The sequence below is a fragment of the Dermacentor silvarum genome, chromosome 10 (assembly GCF_013339745.2).
Source record: "Dermacentor silvarum isolate Dsil-2018 chromosome 10, BIME_Dsil_1.4, whole genome shotgun sequence".
Lineage (NCBI taxonomy): Eukaryota > Metazoa > Arthropoda > Arachnida > Ixodida > Ixodidae > Dermacentor > Dermacentor silvarum.
This window is the reverse complement of record NC_051163.1, coordinates 68,554,329-68,580,490: the sequence shown is the minus strand read 5'-3', so window position 1 is coordinate 68,580,490 and position 26,162 is coordinate 68,554,329. Positions and strand designations below refer to the sequence as shown.

The 26,162-nt window shown below is 46.9% G+C and overlaps 2 protein-coding genes across 3 annotated transcripts in view; one reads left to right on the top strand and one right to left on the bottom strand.

Moving 5' to 3' along the window:
- Positions 1-3,060: 3,060 nt before the first annotated feature.
- LOC119431620 (uncharacterized) lies at positions 3,061-12,414 on the bottom strand. Its single transcript, XM_037699101.2, has 4 exons — positions 12,244-12,414; positions 10,924-11,036; positions 8,352-8,563; positions 3,061-3,365 (listed from the first exon to the last, which is right to left on the bottom strand). The coding sequence occupies exons 1-4, from the start codon at positions 12,359-12,361 to the stop codon at positions 3,083-3,085; spliced, it is 726 nt and encodes a 241-aa protein (XP_037555029.1). The 5' UTR covers positions 12,362-12,414; the 3' UTR covers positions 3,061-3,082.
- Positions 3,255-26,162, top strand: part of LOC119465969 (structural maintenance of chromosomes protein 6-like) — a 114,411-nt gene continuing 91,503 nt past the window's right edge. Inside the window, exon 1 of one of the 2 annotated variants that reach the window (XM_049657677.1) lies at positions 3,255-3,390. The gene's annotated coding sequence lies outside the window, so the exon portion shown is untranslated. The remainder of the gene's footprint in view (positions 3,391-26,162) is intronic. The other variant, XM_049657678.1, reaches the window with a different exon arrangement.

The following is a 26,162-nucleotide window of genomic DNA, read 5'->3' as shown; positions in this document are numbered from 1 at the left end:
AGGCCCACTATAAATAGAAACACCAAACCAGCTCAGACTGATAAATTGCTTTTTCAAAACGCTATTTTCATCACTTTTGCCGTAATAGGTTGATTATTAGAAACAAAAAAAATGAAGCAGTAACGTACCTTCTTTCTTTTTTTCTCGCCCGAACTCCAGAGCCTGTACCCCACTGTGACGTTACATGCTGAACCGTGGTTGAACAAGGAGTGTCGCTGAACCCAACGTTTCAACAAGCGTTGTCTTCGTCAGGGCAGCAACGGTTGCAGCAGTTGCTGCCCTGACGAAGATAAGTGTCCTTGACGATAACGCTGGCTCCAGTGACGCTCCTTGTTCTACCTGTATAGCTGTTGATCACTTCAAGCTTCTATCTTCCTGCGAATTTTCGCTGCTACATAATAGCGCCTGGTTGAATTTTGAAATAAGAGAACGTGTAATAACAGCTTATCTCCGGCTGTCAGCGATCCTGTAGTCAATACATTTTTTTTTTACTTTTTTTGTATTTACACGAGAACTGGCATTTACGTGAACTGAAGAGGATGTGTCGATATTTGCTTACGTTTGAATACCTCGCGAGTAACTTTTTATTTTGCGATAATATCAGACACCCCAAAACCCGTTCCCTCGTAGTTACGGTAAACAGCCATTTTGGTGTTCGCGCACTTAAGTGTAGCGGGCAGTGTACGCATGCGCATAAATGGCCCCTTCAGTAGAATATAATGGCACATAAAGAACACGTCACTTGACGATAAGTGCCCTTCGTACAAACATTGACTGCGTGCTGAGGCTTCCCTTCTCCAGTATATGGGCGGATAATTTTTAAGTTTTACGAAAGTTCTAAAAATCTCCTGTTGCAGAGAACATAATTATAGTCCTTGAGTTGGATTATTTAGAGAGGCGGACACCACGTGCATGAGAAACCAAAACACATATTCAAGTAATTAACGAAAATTAACTAATTAACTTGTGAATTTATTGCTTTATGGCACATATTGCAAGTTACGTCGCGGTGGCTCAGTTAGCTAAGGCGTTGCGCTGCTGAGCACGAGATCGCTGGATCGAATCCCAGCCGCGGCGGCCGCATTTAGATGGAGGCGAAATGCAAAAACGCCCGTGTACTTGCGTTGCACGTTAAAAAACCCCAGGTGGTCAAAATTAATCCGGAGCCCTCCACTACGGCGTGCCTCATAATCAGAACTGGTTTTGGCACGTAATCAAAACCCCAGGAAGAAGAGTAATTTACTAATTGTGGCCGGGGACCTTGCAAGGCGTGTCCACTTGGAAATAATGTCCAGAATGACACCTCTTTGGAGGCATGCGCCATCAAACACGTCGTAAAAATACGCTGTTTTTCCTCTATTTCTAACAGAACGCTCTCTTACGCAGCGAAGCACAAAACCAACTCGAACGCCCATGTATATTGTCCCCCACTAAGGGAAATAATACATCGAAACTGGTGTCATCCTGGAAATTCATTTAAAATGGATACGTCTTGCAAACCCACCGGCTACAATCCGTTAAGTGCAATATGTGCCGTTAAGTAATTAATTACAAATTAATTTAGTGATTCTTTGTTTTATTCGACTACGTGTTTCGATTTCTCGTGCCATGGTGATGTCCGCCTCTTCGAATAATCCAGCTTATAAGTACAAGAATTATGCTATCTGCCCAAGGCGGTTTTTTTTAAATGCCGCAAAACTTAAAAAATGATCTCCTGTAGATCTAGTTATTATATACTATACGTACTACAGGGTGTTTTATTTTAGCTGCACGATTTTTTTTTAATTATATGTGGCAGATAGCACAGTCCTAATCCTTGATCTATACTACTTGATGAAGCGGTCATTACTTCTACGAGAAATTCAAATGCCTAAATTAATAATTAACATAATCAGGTTAATTAACATTTTCATTAATTATTTTGCGCCACATATCTTACTCTACAAGCTGTATAGCTAGAGTTTCCGAGGTGTATCCACTTCGAACGAATAATCTGGGCTGTGCTAGTTTCGAGATATTAATTTTCAAAGTGTGCGTCGAAATGTATTGGTCTTCCAGTTACTGCTGTGCTTCAATGCATAAAACAGTGTTTTCTTCAAAAAAGTAACTGGAACGACAATACATTTCATCGTACACTTTGAAAATTCATCTGAAGGACACTGACTTGGCCTCCCGTTTATAGACATTATTTGTATTTTTGTTTTGTTCTGTCTCTGTCTCCGTCATTTCTTGATTTCCTCTTTTCTTTCCTCATATTTTCATTTCCTCTATTCCCTCCTCCTATAGGAGTAGGCAGGCGTTGTGCCCCTCTCGGTGGCAGTTGTCAGCTTGCCCCCTCCTTAATCCCTTTATGCCCTTGTGTGTATATGTGTACAAATCAAATAATAAATAATAATAATAATGATTAAAATTCATCTCCCGTAACTGGTTCAGTCCTCAGGATTTGTTCCAAGTGGATACGCCTTGCACACTCACCTGCTATAATTCGTAGATTGAAATATGTGCTGTAATTTAATTCAATAAAACAATTATTAGCATACATATGATAATTTATAATAATAATAATTGTATATACCTTATTATTTAATTAATTAATGATTAATTACATTGTCATAATGTTCTTTATCTTTAATGAATCAAGCATAATAGTTAATCCTAATTTTGTTCATTAAGCGCTTTGATTTCTCCTGGAAGTAATGGCCGCCTCATCGATTAGTTTAGATCAAGGATTAGAATTGTGCTATATTTCACAGGCAATCTTTAAAAATTTGGTGCAGCAAAAATAAAACACCCTGTATATAACCCCTACAAAGCCCTAGAGTTACTGTGTGCGCTACCAACCGCTTTGGGAAGCATATACAGTCAACCTGTACAAAGGACCAGCGGGCATCTCGCCATCTAACGTGCACTGTGTTAATCAAATGCGTTACATATTATCACGTATATCTCCTTATAGTTATCCTATAGCATGAGCATGTCATGCCTATAGCTGCAGCACCGCGTTCACGACATTGCATATAGTACATTAAAAGGGCAGCACAGAACATTTCTTGTCGCGTTTATTTCGTACAAGCAGGTGTACCTAAGGGCCTGCAACAAAGCTGCGTCCTGCCTCCACACGCGGCATCTTGAATAAGCGCATCGACGACCCGCCGACCATTCCCGTTATCTTCCCGAAGAGGCCCGTCCAGAAGTTGACGATTCCCATGGCCAGCGACACGGAGGTGTTGACGTAGCTCATCACCACGTTGGTGTAGAATTGTGCAATGCCGCCCAGCATGTTGTGCGCCTGCCACCGGTTCCGTATCGTTCCCGACCTGATGCCACCGATGACGTCGAGAAACCGTCTCTCCACTTCGAGGTTCCTGCGACGACCGATGGAATTTCAAGGTAAACCCTTACTGAAATAATGCATGGCGTTCAGTTGCATCTCAGCGGAAAATCTATATGGCAAACAAAGAATGAGCCCTTTTGAAGGCAATGCGGGGGGCGTGCATTGACGTCAGCGAGGTCGTCATGTTGTTTCACTGCCACCACTGCGCATGCGCATGCGTGCATGTTTCACTTCAATTCAAAGCATTTTATTGAGTCCGAAAACATAGAAATCAAGTTGATCATGTGCGGCCCTCTGGCTAGGACACTGCTCGATTTTGGGATAATTGGTTCGGCCGTTCAGGCACTGGCTATATCCAGGGCTGGGCAAAAATACTTTGAAATTGTGTCGTGATGCAGATACAAGATACCGGGGTGACAATTATTTGTGATACAGACACACGGTATACTACCGGATTGATTGTATTCGGTACAATGCTCGCCATTAAGTTACTTAGAACATTACTTAATTACTGATTATAGCTCCACTGTAGAGCTCCCTGCATGTTTGCGATAGCTATTAAATTATTTCGAGCACCAAGAAATAATAAATTAAATTGGAGAAGTTTATTACTCGTTTTTCTTTATTATTCAAAAGCACTACACACTGTAGCGTTCGAAGCCAGGTCAAGTTGGGTTCTGAGAACGCAGCGTTACATTAGAAAATTTGCCGATGACGACTATTTATTCGTAGCATGTACAAGTAGCACAGAAATTAATAAACTTCGTTGGCTAGCCTATCAAATCACCCATCCAGACGTGAATTCGAAGTAGTTAGCCTGTCTGAGGCCATGTGTTCTTAAAATAGTTGGGGAAAGGTGAATAAACATGGGGTCATTAGAGCAAGACAAAAAAATATATATGACTTGGGTCATATATACAGGGTATTCTCTTTTCAGATCATGCAGATTTTTTATAGAAAGGCTACGAGCGTAGCGAACTTGGCGTTTTTGCATGTCAGTTCTTCGACTAGGCGGGCATACTTTGCCCCTCATAACGTGAGCATCAGAACACTAATGAACAAACAAATTATTTAACTTTTTATAAGAGCCTGGGAGGGAGGTGTTGATAAATCATATTTGGAGTCAATCACATTTTAATGCGCCCCCCCCCCTTTTTTTAATCTTGAAAATCGCACCTAATTTCAGATAGTCGTCATCGAATTTCAACGATCAATGCAAGCAATATTGACACCGAGCGCGCGCCGCAGCAACGTCACACGGAAACGCCCGGTGACGAAGTGCGAGACGAAGTTTTAATGATGGGCATGTCGCGGCAAATACTGATACAGCACATCGTGGCAGATGCTTGCAAGACACAACGTGCCTTATCAGTATCTGCCGTATGATAGCGGGGACGCCTTTGCGGCGCTCACGGCACGCTCGGATTCGATATTGCCTGGATTGAGAGTTGAAATTCGATTATGAAGGTCCTGAGCTAACGTGCGATTTTAAAGATATAAAAATATGGAGCTGCAATAAAAATGTGACTGCCTGCAAAGCTGCCATTTCAACACTGCCGCTAAGGTTAATTAAATTCTTTAATTTTACGGACCAAAACCACGATTTGATTATGAGGCACGCCATATAGTGAGAGACTCCGGATCAATTTTGACCACATGGAGTTCTTTAACGTGCACCAAATGCACGGTATACACGGGCGTTTTCGTATTTCAAACTGCGCATCTGCGATCGGAATGCGGCCGCCGCGGCCGGGATTTGAACCCACGCCCTCGGGCTACTATATAGTAGGCTTGAAGTCTCTATATAGTAGCGCAACGCCCTATTCACTTACGCCAGCACAGCGGGTCCCCAAGATTCAAATAAAAAAGTTAATTTATGATTTTTTTTGTTCATAAGTCTGATGATACTCACGTTCTTCGTGGAAAACTATGTCCGCCTCGCCGAAGAACTCGTCTACAAAAACGCCACGTTCGCTACGCTCATGGACTTTTTATACAAAGTCCCCCGTATGGTCTGTAAACAAAAACAACCTCTATATAGTTTTTCCACAGGGCTTAAGCGAAGCCGGTCTCCGCGTTCTAACTTCCACCTTCTCATGCATTTCGATAATTGTAGCGGCAGCCCTGCTCTTATGACTCGCGGTATCCGGAAACATTTCAGACAGCGAACTGGTGTCCCAATTTGGTACGGCTTCTTTGAAAGAATCTCGCAGTTACCCGTTTAGATCACATGACTTCAAACAGCGTGGCGGAGCGCAGAAATATGGGCTAGAGCGGCGACCTGATGACCGCGGAGAGCGTATTATGTTGAATCAAATATTTTGCTCGGGTTTAGTGCCTGCTTTTGCATCTTCAATGGAATTACGAAACGTCTGTACGGGCCGGTATTCAGGAGTGACAATACACCTGCGCTCTTAAAGTGCACTCAGAGTACAATATCTGCAGCAAATTGTATTGCTCTTTGAAATAATATGCTTTCGCACTGCTTAAAACGCAGTATGCAAAGCTAACAACTGGAAGCACAATGTATTTTACGCCACATTTCCAGTTTGTATTTCTCAAAACTGTTGCCAGACGTAAAGCTTCGGCCAAAGTGGTATGCTTGCAGTACGGACTGACTTCAATTATGCAATTATAACATTCCTCTGAAAGTATTAATTAGAAGTTTATTAGTGGTAATTGTTCAGTATTGAGAGTATTTTCCTTATGCTACTTACCCGGCCGTGATGACGTAGTGGCCAAGCTATTACGCTGCTAAACCCGAGGGCACGTGATGAAATCCCGGTCGCGGCGGCGTTATGCGCAGTGTGCAAAACGCCCTTGCATTGACTCCGTGTTAAGGAACCCTAGGTGGTCGAAAATAATCTGGAGTCCTCCACTACGGCGTTCCTCCTATGCTTATCGTGGTTTTTGGCACGTATAACTCCGGAATATAGTTTTTATGCTACCTAAACCTATTTATTGTGTGGTGTTCGAACGAATAATGTCGATCGCGTTTAGGTTTGGTTAACCTCACTTCTTGTTCTTGATATGCACTAGCGCCGCAGAGAATCATGTTTTCTTAGGAAATATTCGACGCAAGCTGGCACCCGCCATTCGCTAGAAGGGCCATGACTTCTACTATTCTCCTTGTCACTTAGAGTATAGGGGGCCGCGCAAAAGTACTGGGCTTTCGGCGCACATTTTAACCTGAAATTTCAATTTGAAATTGCTGTCTATATAAGCCTCCTGCTACGAACAGCGACCATAATCATTATACCTACCATACGGATGGCATCATTATCATGATGATGATGATGATGATGACGGACAGCGACTGCCATCTTGACACGGTTTGTGCGACGTCATTGGCAAGAAATGCGGGGACCCCGCTGTGCCGTCTGCACCGAAATATTGCAGAAAATTGTGCGTACCGTAGAGTTTTCTACAATCATTATAATTATTGTACGAAACTCTGCGCACCGCGCCGACAGAGTTCATGCCCATTGTTGTACGAGTGCCACAGAGGAAACAAAACTCGGCGACAAGGATCGGGCTGGACGAGCAGCTTTCTGGCGCGAAGTCTTCGGAGCGCAACATTACATTGAGTTCGAAGAGTCTATATATTCGTTCTATACCTTCAGCTCCCACCTATCACGTTTCCTTGGCTATTTCGGAAAATTGCAAGAATGACTTCAGACTCTCCTTGCTCTGCACGCGCTGGCACCCGTAGGGTGATGAGGCAAAGATGTTGCCGTTGAACTGAGCTCGCTACTTCTTTATTCGTGCAGTAAAAACAGCACGGCCAGAGAACGCCTGCAGAAGTTATCGCGGGCTGACCGCCTAGGCGCACGAGCGAAAACAAAATCACGCGTTTGACGCGCACATCTATAACACACAGAATGCACTTCATTTCGTCACCCATCAGGATTGCCACAAAGTTCTGTGATATAATTCAATCTCCAAATACAAATTTCTACCACAGAAAATGCGCTAAAGTTTTCACAGCCTGTTGTGTAAGGCGTACAGTTGAACGTGTAATGTATAATTCAAGCTGGCAAGTTTGGTGCCATGGACCCCTTAATTTGGAAAGTGCATAGTTTAACGACACTGCGTTGTACATTAGTCACGTTCCTGTCGAGTTTGTCTACTAGAAGTACGAATTAGCCCAAATTATTCTCTGAGAATAAGCTTTAATAGCCGTAATTTGCTAACGCTGAGTAACTCAGCGTCTTCGTGGATTTTGCGATAGGTGTATCTTTGTATCTTAAGATACGCGATGCTTCAGTTGATGTATCGTAAATACAAACACAGGTAAACGTCTTGCCGCAAGCATCATGATAAAGATACATGATACCCAAGGAGTAACTTAAAATAGTATCCAAGATACATATATATTGGATACTGCCCATCCCTGGCTGTTTTATTTATTGACAAGGCCGTTCGCAATGCACCACCTATTCGTTCATGTGTAGACTCGTTGACCGACCGACCGACTGCCTGTCTCAATGTCTGCCTCAGTGATTGATTGGTTGATTGATTGATTGATCGATCGATCGATCCACAAGAAGAGCGGCTAATACGAAAAGGGGGGAGGGCGGGGGGGGGGGGGGGCTATACGCTTCTTCGAAGTGTAGAACATATGACAGAGTTGAATGTCAAGCTGAATGTCAAGCTGCATGTCACGCGCTCGATCAACACAACCTAGATAGCACAGGCCTACGCACTCCGATCTATGACGTACGTCATGCTACCTGGGCCGAGATTTCCATTGCCAAGGCTGGCGTGACGAAAGCGGTGACGTTGAAATCCCTGTTGCTTACGCGGGGGAATCCCCATTGCATTCTATGGCAGTCGGGCCAGATAGCATGACGTCATGGTCGTAATGCGTAGGCCTTGGGCTATCTAGGTGGTGTTAGCTCAATCCCATTATCCCGGGTTACCTTCGTACCGATAGCCCGTTAAGTTGACTGCAATCCCCTGGGTTAAGCGTTCTCATGCAGCCGTAACAAAGCTGCGCTCTTGCTAGTAGACTCACTTTTGCCGCAGCTGACCGAGGCGCTTGTCGAGCTGCCAGATTCTGTTTTCCATTTGGGCACGTTGGCCGTCTCCCAATCCTCCAGAGCTTTCGGCTTCCGCTAGCTCACGGCGGATCTCTTCGCGGAGGGACGTCAGGTTGCGCTCCGCTTCGAGCCCTTCGCTTATCCGCATCTCGATCTCGTGGATCAGTGGCGCCTCCTGGCGCAGGATCTGTGGCGTAACGCAAGTATTCAACGTCTGTACTACCAAAGGAGGCATTGGTACTACGTGCGGGGAGGTGTTAGAAACGACACGTGGGCGTCTCCCAAGGGACTATTTCATCGTAATCACCACCACCACACCATAAGCAGCACCATCGGCATTACAATATGTATTTTAAAAAAGCATACTGTATTCGCTTGTAATAAACATACGTGCTTCACTTTTTTCGACAATCATTATTATAGTCCACTGCTAAGACGATTATACGTACGTCCGACTTGCACCATGTCAGAACGCTCTTTGCGCGATTTTCCCGCGATTTTCAATTATCCCTATATTGCGCTAGCTGATTCCAACTTACTGTACTCCAACAGTTCTGCCAGTGACCGATTATTCTCCATATACGGAATGGCGCAATAATAAATACTAATGGTACGACAAACAAAAATGTCGCAGTTTCACCCGAAAGGAGAAGCATAAATTGTGATAGCAAATTAGTAGAGAGCTATACGGAATGAGAATAGTAGTTTTATCAGCTGTATAGACTTGGACATGCAGCAGCACCAGAAGCGCGCAGAACGGTTGTCGACGCCATCGGCGTTTCGCCCGCGTTCGCACCGAACGAACGCGGGCGAACGGGACACTCGTCGCGCAGCGTTGGAAGTCTTTGCCACGTTCTCGCCTCGCAACGTTTTTATATAAATACGCATTTGTTGCCGCAGCTAAACGTCGCCTCCCCTCCCTCCCTCCCTCCCTCCCTCCCGTCCTCCCATGGCCTTTCGCGCGACGAAAGAAGTCGTGTTTGCTCTCCGCCGTGCGTTCGCTCCCCGTGAAAGCGCGCGTCTCTCGCGCGTTTTCACTCGCACATACAGCATACGGCGCGCGGCGACGATTTCGTCGCCGTTGGACTTCATACGGAACCTCACGGCGACGGCGACGACGACGCAGACGGCAGAAATCCTCTTGGGGTGTCCATATAATTGCTATCGCAATAAAAAAAACATATCGACGCAGATACACGCTATGCATGGTGTATCAGCGTAGCTCTTTTTGTACTCTGTCCGGTGCGCTATGCTCATGGCCTTTATAAGTAGCACGTACCAACAATCCTAACGTGCAACCACAGTCAAATTGGACCGAAATAGCCTTACAGTAACAAATATACATTTTCATGATTTATTAAAGCGACGCTTTCTTTCCCCTCTTTCCCGGAATTTCATGTGGCTGCTAGGTCGGATTCTCGCCAAGTGGACCGAACCCGGAGACGGCATTAGCAAAGTGGGGCGATCAATGGAGACCGCTCAGTTTTTTACTTTTCCCAGACTTCTTAGGACGCTCATCCACGGTGAAGCACCGCATCATCTACCCATGTTTGCTATGGTGAAAACTGCATTTCATTGCTTAAGCGCAGAGATGAAGATAGAATTACGTGTCGTAAATTTACATGTTGCTGCCGCGTCCGGTATTTTCACGGAATCTCTGTGATATCAAAACACACTTCAAGGTTGTTTTCAACCGGGATAATACAAAGATCTAGATCAATTTAGTGTCAAATTTCTCGGAAGCGAATAACAAGAGTATGAGTAAACCACTTCTTTACAGTTACACGTGCATCGCGCTTCATACCAAGAAGGAATACCTTGCGTAATCACTCCCGAGTGAATTTCGAAAAAAAATTTGAAGGCAATGTGCTTAGGAGGATTTATTCAGGACAATGTCAAATTCCGTCGTATTGTGAAACTGTGTAGGACGTGATTTTGAGCAAATCAGAGAGGCCGTACCAGCCCTCTCGGCCAATCAGAGCCGACAAGATGGCGAATTCGGCAATATGGCGGAACATGTCAATATCCAGGATAGCACTCATTCATCGCGTGTAAGTTTCGGAGCGCCGTGTCATTAATGAGCAAATCGACGAGATTTCTCGTCATCCGTGTAAGTGTGGGTCACGTGTGTCGCTTGGCTAAGGTGTCCGCGTCTTGCCGGACGGGCACGTATATGCTGCAAGAAGCGATGCAGAATATACGAACAACTACGTACGCGTTACCGCGAAACCGAATGCCGCAAAACCTTAGCTATGGAAAAAAAACGCGAATGGTTCCTTGCGGGTTCTGAGAAATGAAAGAAAATTGCGCGCGTCATGGGTGTCTTTGCATAGCCTTCCTTTGCAACGTTTCAATCAAAGTTTCGAGCTTCGCTGAACGTTGATTCCAACAAGTGCATGCAGATCTGCCGTAATTTTTACCCATGCATGCACACGATCAAGTGGAAAAAAAACGGTTGGAGTGTGTGTTTCCCAAACTTTCCGCACCAAAATGTCGTTGAAAATGAAGCACAGAAGATTGCATAATGCAAGAGACGTCACAATTCACCTGCGCACCAACGCCGCTGTCACTGTCGTCACTGAAGCTCGCCTGAAACAGCCGCGTTTCCGTTTGTCCATGAAAGCCATCATTCATAAAGCTTCGGATGCCTTGAGTGTCCCCTGAAACATTAAAATTCATTCCGGCGGTTAACACAGCATTACAAACGGTCGGACATGCTCTTTGCCTCATAGGATCCCGCACTTCGCTCGACGTCACGTGAGAGGGAAGTAACACAGCTGGGATGTCATTGTCACTTACGGTGCCCGTTTCACTCTTTCGTTGTCATGTTTAGTTCATTTGTGTCATAAGGTCCTTGCTTAATTGCTATTATCATTTCATCCTAGAGAGAGAGACAACAAGAATAGGAAAGGGGCAGGGAGGCCAACCAGACGAGCGTCCGGTTTGCTACCCTACACAGGGGGTAAAAAAAGGTGGAACATAAAAGACGAAAAGACGGAGAAAGTGTACATGGTGTGCACGCAGGAGGCCCACGAGAAGACTTTAAACGGTCAGTGAGGCTAAGGCACTTCAAGAACTGCACTAGGGCGCAGATATCTTTTTTTTTTCTTTTTTGCGCAAGATGCGGATGTGGCCATGGTCCCGGTGCTTGTTTTTTTTTTTTTTCTAACTCAGGAAATGGTCTGGAGTGAAGCCAATTCAAAGTTGTCTGTTGAGAGACGCGTTGAACGTCGTGCCGTGGACAGATACACAACAACTGTTCAATGGTTTTGTTGTAGCCACCTCGCCCGAACAGATTCGACTGAAACCACGCAAATATATACATATGCTTTAGCAACGATGTTCTCATGGAATATGACCAAAGAAAACCAGCAGCAAGGCTGAATGCTGTCCACCATTGCAACTCCATTCCTTTCCGCCGGGGTGGCTCAGTCAGCTAAGGCGTTGCGCTGCTGAGCACGAGGTCGCGGGATCGAATCCCGGCCCCAGCGGCCGCATTTCGATAGAAGCGAAATGCAAAAATGCCCGTGTGCTTGCGTTGTAGTGCACGTTAAAGAACCCCAGGTGGTCAAAATTAATCCGGAGCCCTCCACTACGGCGTGCCTCATAACCAGAACTGGTTTTGGCACGTAAACCCCCAGAAAGAAGAAGCAGAGAAGGTATATATGTTAACCCCCTATTTGAGGACACAGTGAACTATTGAAAGTGATGAACTTTCAGAATATAATCAGAAGGACATATTTTAAAGCTGTTTGGTAGAAGGAAGATGTTTACGGTGGCCTTTTGCGAACATCATCGAACCTGACGACTGTCAAGTATTCGCTTGCATACATTGAGCGTACTGACATTATTATCATGATCACGTACCTCGGTTCGCGTTCAGCAGCGTGCCTTTAATTGCAGCCAAGATGGGCAGCAGCGTCGCTTCATTCTGGCCACAGAATACGCCGAGCATAAGCACCCACGTGCCGACCAGCGTCTGCATGTTGCTCACCCAGTACAGGTCAGAAAAGAGGCAGCGCTCGTGAACAGCTTGAGTATCTGGCCTCCGTAGAACAGCGACGTTCTCAGAGCCAGTGCCTTTATATTCTCTAGCGCACAGGCCTGACAAGTGGTCAAAGGTTTACGAGAGCGCACAAGAAACGTGCGGTAAATCCATTAGCGCGCCTTGAACTCCTCTCAGTTGTACTGTGCGCGTTAGGCGTAGACCTTTCATCAAGCGAAACATGACGGTTACAGACAACGTACTGCGTTGCATACTACGCAAGGCATAATCGACGCCACAGGCGTCTGCGTGCTTTCAACAGCACGTTATACGAATCGAACGGCAGTAACAGGGTACACCAAGCAACAGCCTGCAGGCCACTATATCATCCGCTTGCGCGGGGGCCAATTTTACGGACGTCGAGGGAACGCATTCCTTCTAAGCGAGTGCGGATGCTTATTCACGCTTTCGCAATGACCGCAATGACAAATGTCGAGCTGGAAGATGCTCAGGCTCGACAAACTCGTCGACATATGGGCCCGCATCGTCCGCAATACACGGTGCCGGACAGTAAACTTGCGCATTCTGTTCGCGGCTTGTCACGCCTTTAGGGAGCGCCACAGTCGGTACTTATTTGCCTCTTTGTCGTGACTGCTTCGTTATCGAACACGTGCACACACTAAGAGCGAAGGTCGTGTACCTCAACCAGGAAGAGGAGGAGCAGCTGCCAAGGTCCCGCATGCGAAGAGCAGTTGAAAGAACATAACAGCGATCAAATGCAGTACGCTCACAAATTCTACGTCGCATTTTTTTTTGCATTCTAATAATTACTTTCTGACCGTATAGAACTCGTCATCATCACCCTTTTCTTCATCTATTGCAGCAGCCGCAGCCAATTTTAGGCCATTTCAAGACAAAAGGCCCTTTTACAGTAACCTTCATAAATCCCTCCCCCGAGACAACTGAAGTAAGCCTTTAGATGCGGACGTATTCCATTGTCTCATCTCACCACTTAATTCTCCACCGTCGTTGACTATACGTTTTTCTTTTCTTGGCGTCCATTCTGTTAACGGGGCTCCGAAGAGCAACGCTAAGTGCAGTTCGGTGTGCCTTGATGTCAAGTTTGCTACACGAAATCCGTGCAACATAGAGCCATCTACTGTCAGCTGCAGCTGTCAGAGAGTTCAGGCGACTACTATAGAACAGAATGTGCACGACTATTATGTAAGAAGGTATGTAACCACCTTTTATACAGCGCGCATAGTCTCGGGACACTTTGCCAAAGGGGAGTTTGGGCGCCTCTCCCAATGTGCGTCAAATGCGTGACGATTCGAGACTCATCGAAAAGAGCACCAGATACTCCTTTTGTTTTAGTGTGTGGGAATTGCTGCAACATGTTTCAAAACTCTATTATCGTTAATTTCGTGGTAATTAAGATGCTGATTATACAATAAAAGAAACAGCCTCCGCGATCAACTTCAGAAACATTTTCAGAGCTAATTGCGGAGGCCACGCTCCGCTGTGCTGAGTACGGTGAACGCCACCTAGTGAACGCCACCTGGTTGGTAGTGAACCGGTGAACGCCACCTGGTTGGTAGTGCTTCTTGATGCCAGCGTCCCTTCGAATGCTGGCATCGAGGCGTCGTAGTGCTGAGACCACCGAAGCGTTCACTGTCGGTGCGCATTAGTGTCATAATGCTGTACTTCTCTTTTCTGCTCGTAGGCGGCGGCACCGCCCCGAGCAAGAGCGCGGGTACACGGAGCAGTGTTAGATATATAAGGCGCGTCTGTGTAGGTGTCTGCAAATGCGTTTGTGGCGCAATGGGTTAAACGCTCGGCGATCTATCGTCGCGGACCGAGAGGTCGTGGGTTCGATTTCCACATTTCGCATGTTTGTGGAACTTTTTCTTCTGGTTTCTTTCTTTGTATTATGTTCGTGTATGTTCGTGTGACGTATTTCCGTGACGGAAATACGTCAGTGAAGTCTTGGTGGACCCCGGCATAAAACACTTTCGTGTTAAAAATGTGGTTGATCCCTCTTATATAGGAATCGGTATAGAACACGAAAGTGAAACGTGTCTTCACAGATGTAGTGTAATGTTTATTGCACATTGATATATAATGTCTATTGGTGTTTTGTGGCTAAAGCGCCCTTAGGCGTTGATGCACCCACGCTGACGCCTGGTGGCACGTCTCCTCCATCACGACTACCAACGTCGATGACCATGAGCAACCGTCGTGCATATGGAAGCTGCACTACGCTGCACACGCTAGCACAACGCGAAAGACGAAGCACGTAACGGACACACTAATACAACGCGCAAGACAAAGCACGTAACTGAATCGTCACCGAGTCAGATCAGCGCATACAGCGCGTCGTAATTGCAGCCTCCGCGATCAACTTCGGAAACATTTTCAGAGCTAATTGCGGAGGCCACGCTCCGCTGTGCTGAGTACGGTGAACGCCACCTAGTGAACGCCACCTGGTTGGTAGTGAACCGGTGAACGCCACCTAGTTGGTAGTGAACCGGTAAACGCCACCTGGTTGGTAGTGCTTCTTGATGCCAGCGTCCCTTCGAATGCTGGCATCGAGGCGTCGTAGTGCTGAGACCACCGAAGCGTTCACTGTCGGTGCGCGTTAGTGTCATAATGCAGTACTTCTCTTTTCTGCTCGTAGGCGGCGGCACCGCCCCGAGCAAGAGCGCGGGTACACGGAGGAGTGTTAGATATATAAGGCGCGTCTGTGTAGGTGTCTGCAAATGCGTTTGTGGCGCAATGGGTTAAACGCTCGGCGATCTATCGTCGCGGACCGAGAGGTCGTGGGTTCGATTTCCAAATTTTGCATGTTTGTGGAACTTTTTCTTCTGGTTTCTTTCTTTGTATTATGTTCGTGTATGTTCGTGTGACGTATTTCCGTGACGGAAATACGTCAGTGAAGTCTTGGTGGACCCCGGCATAAAACACTTTCGTGTTAAAAGAGAGGGCAAACTTCTACCTTTCGAATTTCGTGCCGAAACCTCGATGCCTCTACGCCAGTGTGACGTCACGAATTTCAATACATTTATTTTCCTATTTCTACCGTTTGTGAGGGAACATAAAGTTTTCGAAATCCGATAAAGTTTATGTTTGGGTGCTTTAGATTGCAGTGAAATACATATTTAGGGACAAAAAATTACCTGGGGCCGAGCGGGTGCCGTCGAAATCCGCGACGACACAGCATAGCCTCCGAGGTTGTGCGGATTATATCTGTGGCCTCGGAGACCATGGACGCAGCGAGCTAGTGCGGGAACTTCTCGATAACGTCGCCACCCGTGTTTCGTTTTTGCGACGTTTCTAGCTTAGGAAGCTTCCTCTCACAGTAAGAGTAGTGTTTTCTTTCTTTTTTTTTTTGGGGGGGGGGGGGGGATTGTAGAAGGATAATTTACTAATACAGTTCAACTTATAATTGCGATCAGTAATCTTAGGATATTTCGCGCGCTTTCCGTCGTCTGACTATGTCTGGATTAAACTTGTACGTACGTCACAGAAAAAAATAGGGACCACTTACAATTGCCATTACTTCAGCGAAAAAAAAGTAATTGCTTACAGTGACCATAGTTACTGCCCCACGAAATAATTGAGTAATTACTAAAGTGAAATTGATTGCTCTTAGGTTACTTTAAGAAATTAAATTATGAGGTTTTACGTGCCAAAACCACAATCTGATTATGAGGCACGCCGTTATGGGGGACTCCGGAAATGTGGACCACCTGGGGTTCTTTAACGTGCACCTAAATCTAAGTACACGGGTGTTTTCGCATTTCGCTCCCATCAAAATGCGGCCGCCGTGGCAGGGATTCGATCCCGCGACCTCGTGCTCAGCAGCCCAACACCATAGCCACTGAGCAACCACGGCAGGTCTCTTAGGTTACTTTCTTCCCAACATTGATTATCAGTGCACAAAGACAGTACAAATATATAGAGGTGGCCTGGCTCGTTCGGCGCGTCCTCTGTAGCGCCTCACACGTCTATTTTCACTAAAGTGATTTTCAAATTTTCGTCGATCATCTTCCCTCGTCTTTTTTTTTTTTTAAGATGCCTGCAGCGACACCTAAAGCATGTTTGATTTTCGGACTGAGAGGAAGTGCTGTGTTGCAACGTGCTAACACCCTGCGCAGCAGATTGTGGTTAATCAGCATCTGGGTCCTCCATGAAGTGCAGATTCAAATCATCCGTATAGGTGATTTTCTGGCATCAACATTTTCAAGTGATCATCGCTATCGAGTCGTAGCAGTGCCAGTTTAAATCGTAGGGCAACATCTGGTGGAGCGTCAGCATGAGAGAGAGGGGGCGGGGGGGATATAGATATATATAAGGAAGGCAGGGATGTTAACCAGTCACGAGTCCGGTTGGCTACCCTACGCTGGGGGAAGGAAGAAGGGGAAGAGAAAGAAGTAAGAGATAGAGGATGTGGTATTGAGACGTGCACGGACCGTACCGCAGAGTCAAAGGTACACCAGACGCTCTCAGAAAGCCCAAAAGTGCCTTCGCTGCCTTCTGAGCCGATGATCGTTGGGGACGGTGTTATAGTATAATTTGTTCACTCAGAGGACTATCATCTAGTTTCCTGAATGCGTTAATCGTATATTGACTGTCTGCTTCAAATTGAGGACAGCGGTACAATAAGTGGTCAATGTTCTCCTCGCATACGCAGACATCACACGCAGGATTGTCAGCCATTCCAATTAGTGTTGAATACGCTTTCGTAAAGGCAACTCCCAACCACAACCGACGACACAGAAGAGACGCCTCGCGGCGGTGCAGTCCGGCCGGAGGTCCGAGTTGCAGCGAAGGGTTTAAGTCTGTGCAGTCTGGTGCGCCTTGTATGTGCACTATTCCACTCAGCTAACGAGAGCGTGTGTGCTAAAATGCGAAGCTGTCTCGCAGCGTCGGTCCTTTAGGGAGGAATGGGGACGCGGCGGTCTTCTCGGTTTGACGTGCGAGCTGCTTTATCTGCGTCATCATTTCCAATGATACCGCAATGGCCTGGTATCCACTGAAAAGAGATATCATGGCCTTTTTCCCTCAAGTGATAGATAAGTTCCACGATTTGCCACGTCAGCTGATCGTGAGTTCCATGCTGGAGAAAAGACTGTACACATTGTAAGCCCGGCCTTGAATCGCAGAAGACGGATCATTTTCCAGGACTCTTTGTATTTATCACATGAAGCGCACCGCGGAGAGCCAAGAGCTCCGCACCTGTAGACGTAGTGATATGGGAAATCTTGAACCGTTGAGTTATTCCCATTGTTGGGATAACTGCAGCATCACTGGAACTGATTGGTGTAGTTCAGCCTTCAGTATATATACGTGTGTGCAGTCGCTGTATTTCTCATACAAGAGGAGTCAACAAAGTTGCTTCAGTGCAGATGGTGGTAAGTCCGACTTTTTCTGAAGTCCTGGGATTGTGAGGTTCACTTGAGTACGGCTCACACACCATGGAGGAATCGAAGGTCTTGCCGCAGGTGCGTACCCTGACGTAAGACAGGCACGGTGCGCGAAGACAGTTGCACTGAATGTCGGGGTGGCCTTTCTACAGGGAGGCTTGCGAGGTAGTGGGTAGGTGTCCGGGCGAAGTGTCGTATGTGCACACACATTGTTTCAACGCTAATATGCGTTCTAATAGTGTAATCTTGAGTGATAGCAATAACTTCTGTCGTTGACGTGCTCCGAGGTAGACCAAGGCATATCTTGAGGGCTTCGGTTTGGATGCCTTGGATTATTCAGGTTAGTTGCGTTAGGATGAGGAAACAAATAAATTAGTAAGGGTTTGCTACAACTAAGACGACTTGAAGGCGAGAGCCCGAGCGGCGATAACTCAGTGACACGACGACCACCTTTTTTTTTCTTCTGAGTCATCATCATACTGAAACTACAATTTAGTCATTTTTGCAAGTCACCCTTCCTATGATTCACCAAACTCGAACCGTGGCTCGGTACTTTCTTTTTCTGAGTCCCTCTTTCTTCCCACGAAACACAAAACGTCTTGAAAACTTCTCGGAACGGCTACAAACGGCTATAGATGTCTTGATCAACGCGAAGACGTTAAACATATGTTGTTGGAAACATTATGTAGCAGTAAGTAGGGTTAATTAAATATATGCTATTGTGTTTCAGCTGTGGTAACAGCCCACCTCTGGCGTCACCGGAGTATACTTTACTGAACGCCTTGAGAGCGTACGTATAACTCAAGAACGTTTTTAGATGTTTTTGTTGGAAAATGTGCGACATGCTTGGGCGTGCGCGTGAAAGTGAAAAATATTTAAAATGCGCGTGCCCGACGCGCAGCGTTACATTCCATGCGACTTTAACAAGCCATATGCAATCCGTTAACGATATAGCCTTTCGCTGCTTTCCCCCTTTACGTGAACAAGCAGAAAAAGTCTGCGGGGTTTTTTGATTCCTTTCCGATTTTTTCACTCGATCAGTCATTCACGACAGTCAAAGTTTAAAAAAATGAAAACGGCCGGGCGCACACGTGCGCGCCCGTTCAGCGTCCTTATCAGAGCCCTGCCTTCCTTTCCCTTTGTGTGAACAAGCGGTGAAGAAGCCGGATTTGCGATACCAGCTATCGTCACCAACAGATCTGGCCGCACGCAGTTAAAGCCCCTATATTTATAAAAGTAGCGCCATTCTTAGATCTTGCCGCCATCGCGCTCACCCCGGTGCTTCCTCCTCGCCCTCTCTTAGCCGCCTCCTGTCGCCCCAGCCTCCTCCGCTCCCCCATTGGTCAATCCGTGTCACGTGGAAGTTCGCGTCGCGCTTTTCTATATTTTTTTCTTTCCAGCGCGCTCCGACTGCCATTCTCGGGCCTGTGCGACGAAAGTGCTGTACGCACAAACGGATCAAACGTGTTAGGGACAAGAACTTCGTTGTGATGGCATGCTGCTGCGCCTTAAGTTGCCGCAACCGACAAGGCGAGGGCAAAAGACTTTTTTTTTTTTTTTAACCATTCGGCGTGCGCAAACGCTTGCTGCACACTTGATATTTGCGCCGTCTCGCATCGTCCCGTTGCTACTTGCAAAACGGCATTATTAAGACCAGTTACTGACTGACGAAGCAAAATCGCGCCTCAAAAACGTCTCCGCAGGGCGCGATCGAAGTTTTCCTCGGATTTCCTCTGGTAGCGCGTTAGCTGTCGTCTGCCACGGCAGGCCCGACGCAGGCGGCGCCACTGTCGATATCGCGTCTCGATCGCGCTGGTCGCGCCGAGCGCGATAGTGGAACGGAGGAGGAGGGAAGTGGATGGCGTTTACACGCAGTCGCAAACGAAGCATCGGACTCTCGGTTTCGACGGGGAAGACGGTGGCCCTCCTCGTCCACCCGAGAGCAGCGGCACGGCGCTCAGCTCCCCGGCTGCAGCTGGAAGGCGTGCGCATCCCATGGAGTACGACTGTGTCGTACCTTGGGCTGCGCATCGACCACCGGCTAACCTGGCTACCGGCAGTCGGGGCCATGCAGACCCAGACCATCAGGGTCCGCAAGGCCGTGTCGCAGCTCCTTGCCCATGGAGAGGGCTGCTCGGTGAAGTGGGCCCTGCGGCTCTACGAGGCGGCGGCCACATCACGCCTGCGGTACGCCCTCCCGCTGGTGGCGCTGCCGCCACGCCGCCTCGAAAAGTTGGAGCTGCAGCACCGGGCGGCCATCCGACTCTGCCTGGGCGTCCCCCGGAGCTCCCAGATTGCCGCTACCCTTGCGGAGGCTGGAGCATGGCCCCTGTCGCTCCTCTTCCTGCAGCAGGGGCTGAGGCACGTCGACCGCCTCTACCATGCTCCTGATGGCAGAGGCCTGCTGCGTCGCCTCCAGTCCCGGCCTTCCTCAAGGATGGGTCAGCTGTGCCGCCTCTACGAGGAGGTGGTTGGCAACCCACCGCCGAATGCGGTACAGCTGCCCCCACCGCAGAGGCCTCCTGTCCCCATCGCCACGGAGCTGCCCGGGATTTCGAAGAGGCGCTCGCCCGCTTGCGCCCTGCAGCAGACGGCCGCCTGCCTCCTGGACGAGACCCTCGGAGACCACCTCCTGGTGTACGTCGACGGTTCGGTGGTACCGGACACCGGCTCTGCCACGGCGGCCTGCACGGCACCAGCCCTGCAGAAGAGCAGGCAGTGTCGACTGCCCAGACACGCCAGCTCGACTGCAGCGGAGGTGGCAGGCCTCCACCTGGCCGTCGACCTACTCTCCGAGGAGCTCCCTGGGGTACCAGCGGCCATCCTCTGCGACTCCAAGGCAGCCCTCCTCGGCCTGCAGAGGCCAGAAAGCGCCAGCCTTGGAGTCTCACTGCTGTCTACCCGGCTGACAGCGCTGCAGGACGCAGGCCACCCGGTGTCCCTGCACTGGATCCCCGCCCACGTAGGGATCCCGGGCAACGAGGCAGCCGACACCCTGGCGAAGGACGCCCACCACACCACTGTGCCCCTCAGTCGGGCCGTGACGGAGGGCGACTTCACAGGACTGAGGCTGCGGCGACACCTGGCGACCCACCACCCAGACAAACGGGTGGCACTGGGATGCCCCCCACGACCACTCCCCCAGCGAGGCCTGGCTCGCAGGGAGACCTCGCTCCTTCTCCGGCTCTGCATCGGCTGCAGCTGGACGGCAGCACGCAGCTACCGACTGCGACGAGCGACGTCCCCGGCCTGCAGCTCCTGCGGGGAGCCGGAGACGATCGAACATCTCCTGCTGGCCTGCCCGGCGTACCTCCAGCAACGGGGCCCACTCCTGCAGGAGTTCCGCCGCCTGGGCCTCCCCTCTGGCAAGGAGGAAGATCTCCTCTTCCCCGGCCAACACCACCTTTCTGCACTTCGAGGCGTCGTGGAGTTCCTTGACTCGTCAGGGCTCTCCGCACGCCTCTAAGGACATTTCTACAAGCGGGAAGGCCTCACGGCCTCCCACCCCACCCCGGGCCTGACCGGCCTGGCACAACACCCCTGCAGACTCTGCAGCACACCAAGGCCTTCCATCTCGGCCTGATACGTGCCGCCTATGCCTGCCGGTTTTGCTTCGCCCAGCCATGGCGACTCCACTCTATCCCTTCTTTCGCTCCCACTTACCCCTCCCCGTTGGCGCTGAGCCGTGCTCCCTCAAGGGCTGCAGAAGATAGCGCCAACCTTTCCCTTTCCCTCAAGAACCACTTATCATCATCAGTCGCAAACGAGCGCTCCCTTTGAGCGATGCTATCTGCTCTTGGACCACGTCTCTTGGGCGTGCTGAAGTTTCCGCGAGCGATTCGAAGGGCCGTGCTCATGCTCGCAAGCGTTCGCTCGCTAGTGCTCATGCTTCTCTTCCCAAGTCTTTTGCTCACGTTCAAGCCATAGAGAAAGGAATTGAATTTCTTTCTCTATGTTCAAGCCTTGACCAGCGCCTGCAGATACGGTGAAGTTCCTTACGGTACGTATACGTTTACCTGCTACAACTTGCACGCCACTTTTGTTTTGGCGGACCCGTGCGGGCGCGAAGTTTAGTCTCCAATATATTTGCATGCACTGTATGTAGGAGAAGGTTCTTTTGTGACCTGGGAGGTAAAGCCGGAGTTTCACATAATTGGTTGAATGATTACAGAAATTCTAGCTGCGTGTGGCCTTTAAGATGGCAGCAGCGTGCTGCAATTGCGTAGTACACCGGGACTTTGCTCTCTTGGCTTCTCCTCTGTGTAGCTTCCAGCATGCTAGCAGGCAGGAAAATAGTCTTGCTTTGGTGTGGTAACTTCACTTATAGTTGAAGGATTGGAAAACTTTTTGCGGCATGAGATTCGTGAGACGACGTCCTTTAATATAGTGAGGCCATTCTATGATTAGTTAAGTGTTTAGGGTCCCTTTAGGAAGAGAATGGTTTTATTGACATGTGGTACAATACCGCAGGGATATTGTAAGAGACACTCGGAAGGAGCAGTTGCCGGCCTTGATTGTCAGGCTAAGCCCACCTGTTGCTACAACTCACCAACACCACTACTTAAATAAAAGTAGCATACTCTTGTAAGAGATTTGTTTGCAAACCATCTAACTGCTAATGACCTACTGCAAGTCGTGTGTGGATCAAACCATTTGCCAGTTTAATTTCACTCTACAGTAGCTTTTTCATATCATATCTGCAACATAATTCTGAATGTCGTCGTACAGCATAAGATATTGAGTGAAAGTATTGCTTAAATTTAGAAAGTAAATGTGACCGAGGTAAAACAACGGCACATATGTTGCTATTTGAAATACCGAATCGCACATCTTTATTGTAAATCAAGTGTGGCTTACTCACTTTTTTCTTCACTGTTGTATTACAGAGTGAACGTCTGTGGGCAGCCAGCGGTATCCAAGAGGGAAGGGACCTGGATTGCTGTGGTTACTGCAGCTACATCTTATTTTTTGTGGTCACCTTTTCTACTGTATTAAAAAAATTTGTAAAATAATTCTGCATGTCCTTTAATTTATTAGTCAATAAAGCCGCTTTCTCACAAGGTCAGGTAATTTTTTTCTGCATTTGTTATGCTCATTTGCTTTGGATGTGTATTGCACATTTGATATATGTAAAACAATTTTATGCAAGTGATTATAAATAATATAATGTAATGCTTCAATTTGATTTTCAGTTCTATATAGTAACATGTGTACTATGAAGCTAGCATACGCATGCATGGTATGCGGAAGAAGTGGCCAATAATTTTCCTTACCATGTCACTGTAGAATGACAATCTATAAATGCTGCTTTAAAGACAGCTATAAAAGCCTGCATATTGTTTCTGAAGCCATTATACATTATGATTTCGGAAACAATATGCAGGCTTTTATAGCTTAAGAATTTTGTTAGACGTCACCAGAATTCTGTTATAATTTATAACAGAATTCTGGGAATGTCTAATAAAATTCTTAACTTGTTCTTGTCAAGATGTTTTATAAAAGCCTGCATAATGTTTCCAAAGTCATTATTACAGGATTCTGGGAACGCCTAATACAATTCTTGGAGTTGTTCTTGTCGAGATGTTTATTAGCCAACTTTTAGCGTAATGTTAGCAGGGCTTACTGAAGTACCTGTACACGTCCACGGCTAGAAAATGTCTTGACCAGGACAGCTATTACACTTTTGAATTATCCGTTCAAGACATCAAATAGCTGCTTGTGTGTTTCGTGGGTTGGACCCTCAAAGATCCCATATATTTTTGCAAGTCACTCCCCCGTTCCATAACCCATTGATTCACTCTCAATTCACACTTTATTCACTCTTGATTAACCCTATCGTTCCTTGGTTCACCTTCATTCCCTCTATTATCTCGGTTTTACTTCCATCACACTTGGTTCGCTCTATTATTCCAAATTTCTAATTTTCATCACACTTGGTTCACCCTGTCACCACTTGACTCCAACTTCCTCACTCTTAATTCGCTCTCCATTACTATTCATTATCTTAGCTCACTGTATCTCATCATTATCTTTCGTTTGACTCCTATCACCCAACTATACCCCTTTAATTCACAATCAATTCACTCTTAATTCATCATCAATTTATTTTTAATTCACCTCATTCACCTCTCTGTATATTCATTGTCACTTCAGTTCGCTTGCTTAATCATTCTTCCACCCTTAATCACGGTTTTGTGCGCATTATCGCCTCTTAACCTAAGAGGGCCATTTCGTGTCGACGACGCAGTTTTGAAACGCCCTTGAAACGGAAACCTCACCATGAGAAATATAAGGCTTACGCCTTAATAACGAGCGCGCGGGTTCGTTCTTGCCTAAAAGTGAGTGTCCGCGAGCCTACTGCGTGGCATGGCCAAGTGCATAAGTGCATTGTGCTCCATCATCATCTGCATCAGCTTATTTTTATGTCCACTGCAGGACGAAGGCCTCTTCCTGCGATCTCCAATTACCCCTGTCTTGCGCTAGCGTATTCCAACTTGCGCCTGCAAATTTCTTAACTTCATCATCCCATCTGGTTATCTGCTGACCTCGACTGCACTTCCCTTCTCTTGGTATCCTTTCTGTAACCCTAATAGTTCACCGGTTATCCATCCTTATACGCATTACATGGCCTGCCCAACTCCATTTCTTCCGCTTAATGTCAACTAGAATATTGGCTATCCCCGTTTCTTCTCTGATCCACACCGCTATCTTCCTGTCTCTTAACGTTAGCCTTCAGATTTTTCGTTCCATCGCTCTTTGTGTGGTCCTTAACTTGTTCTCGAGCTTCTTTGTTAACCTCCAAGTTTCTGCCCCATATGTTAGCACTGGTAGAATGCAATGATTGTACACTTTTCTTTTCAACGACAGTGGTAAGCTCCCAGTTAGGATTTGGCAATGCCTGCCGTATGCACTCCAACCCAATTTTATTCTTCTGTAAATTTCTTTCTCGTGATCAGAATCCCCTGTGAGTAATTGACCTAGATATACGTACTCCTTTACAGACTCTAGAGGCTGACTGGCGATCCTGAATTCTTGTTCCCTTGCCAGGCTATTGAATATTATCTTTGTCTTCTGCATATTAATCTTCAACCCCACTCTTACACTTTCTCAGTTAAGGTCCTTAATCATTTGCTGTAATTTGTCTCCATTGTTGCTGAATAGGACAATGTCATCAGCAAATCGGAGGTTGCTGAGATATTCACCGTTGATCCTCACTCCTAAGCTTTACAGTCTAAGAGCTTGAATACTTCTTCTAGGCATGCAGTGAATAGCATTGGAGAGATTATGTCTCCTTGCCTGACCCCTTTCTTGATACGTAGGTAACTTTCTACTTTTCTTGTGGAGAACCAAGGTAGCTGTGGGATCCTTGTAGATGTTTGCTAAGATATTCACGTATGCCTCTTGTACTCCTTGATTATGCAATGTCTCTATGACTGCTGGTATCTCTACTGAATCAAATGCCTTTTCATAATCTATGAAAGCCATATAGAGAGGTTGATTGTACTCTGCAGATTTTTCGATTACCTGATTGATGACATGGATATGATCCATCGTAGAATATTCCTTCCTGAAGCCAGCCTGTTCTCTTGGTTGGCTGAAGTCAAGTGTTGCCCTGATTCTATTGGAAATTATCTTGGTGAATATTTTATACAATACTGAAAGCAAGCTAATGGGTCTATAATTCTTCAATTCTTTAACGTCTCCCTTCTTATGGATTAGTATAATGTTGGCGTTCTTCCAGCTCTCTGGTACACTTGAAGTTGTGAGGCATTGCGTATAAAGGGCCGCAAGCTTTTTAATAAAAGCATGATATCTCCTCCATCCTTGATTAAATCGACTGTTATTCCATCTTCTCCATCTTCTCTATAGTTCTCACTAAATTCAAGTGCTCAATGGTGCGTCGCCTGTTGCCGCTTGTCTCGTTGTTGATTAATTAAGTAACTGGTTAGCTGTATAACTGGTTGCTGAAAAAAGGTAATTGAATTACACTGAGCGTTTCCAAGTAAAATAGGTAATGATAAATCACAAAACTACAAAAAATGTCATTGATCCCAAGTAGTTATTACATGACAGATATAAGCATTTTCCCGACAACTTGGTTCAATGGGTAGTTCACTGTAGTTTAAAGTCACTGGGTGTTTCATGGCTGCTGCGGTGAGAGAACCGGGTTCGAAACTAACTGTTGGACCAACTTGGGCTGCTGACTATGTGCCGCTCTTCAATGAACCTCTTCTAAGCCAACTTCGGTGACGATGTATGTGCCACTGGATATCTGCCACCTGTCAAAAAAATACCTTTTTAAATTTATCCGGTGCTGGGCAGAATCAAACCTTTAAGACAAACATGGTAGAATATTTATATTCACAACGCGCCTC

Excerpts from the sequence above, each read along its gene's own strand:
- LOC119431620 (XM_037699101.2), bottom strand. The coding sequence starts at position 12,361 with ATGCAGACGCTGGTCGGCACGTGGGTGCTTATGCTCGGCGTATTCTGT. Across the intron at positions 8,564-10,923 it reads ACAGCGGCGTTGGTGCGCAG|ATCCTGCGCCAGGAGGCGCC; the intron begins GTGAATTGTGAC and ends GTTACGCCACAG. Across the intron at positions 3,366-8,351 it reads CTCGGTCAGCTGCGGCAAAA|GAACCTCGAAGTGGAGAGAC; the intron begins GTGAGTCTACTA and ends CGGTCGTCGCAG.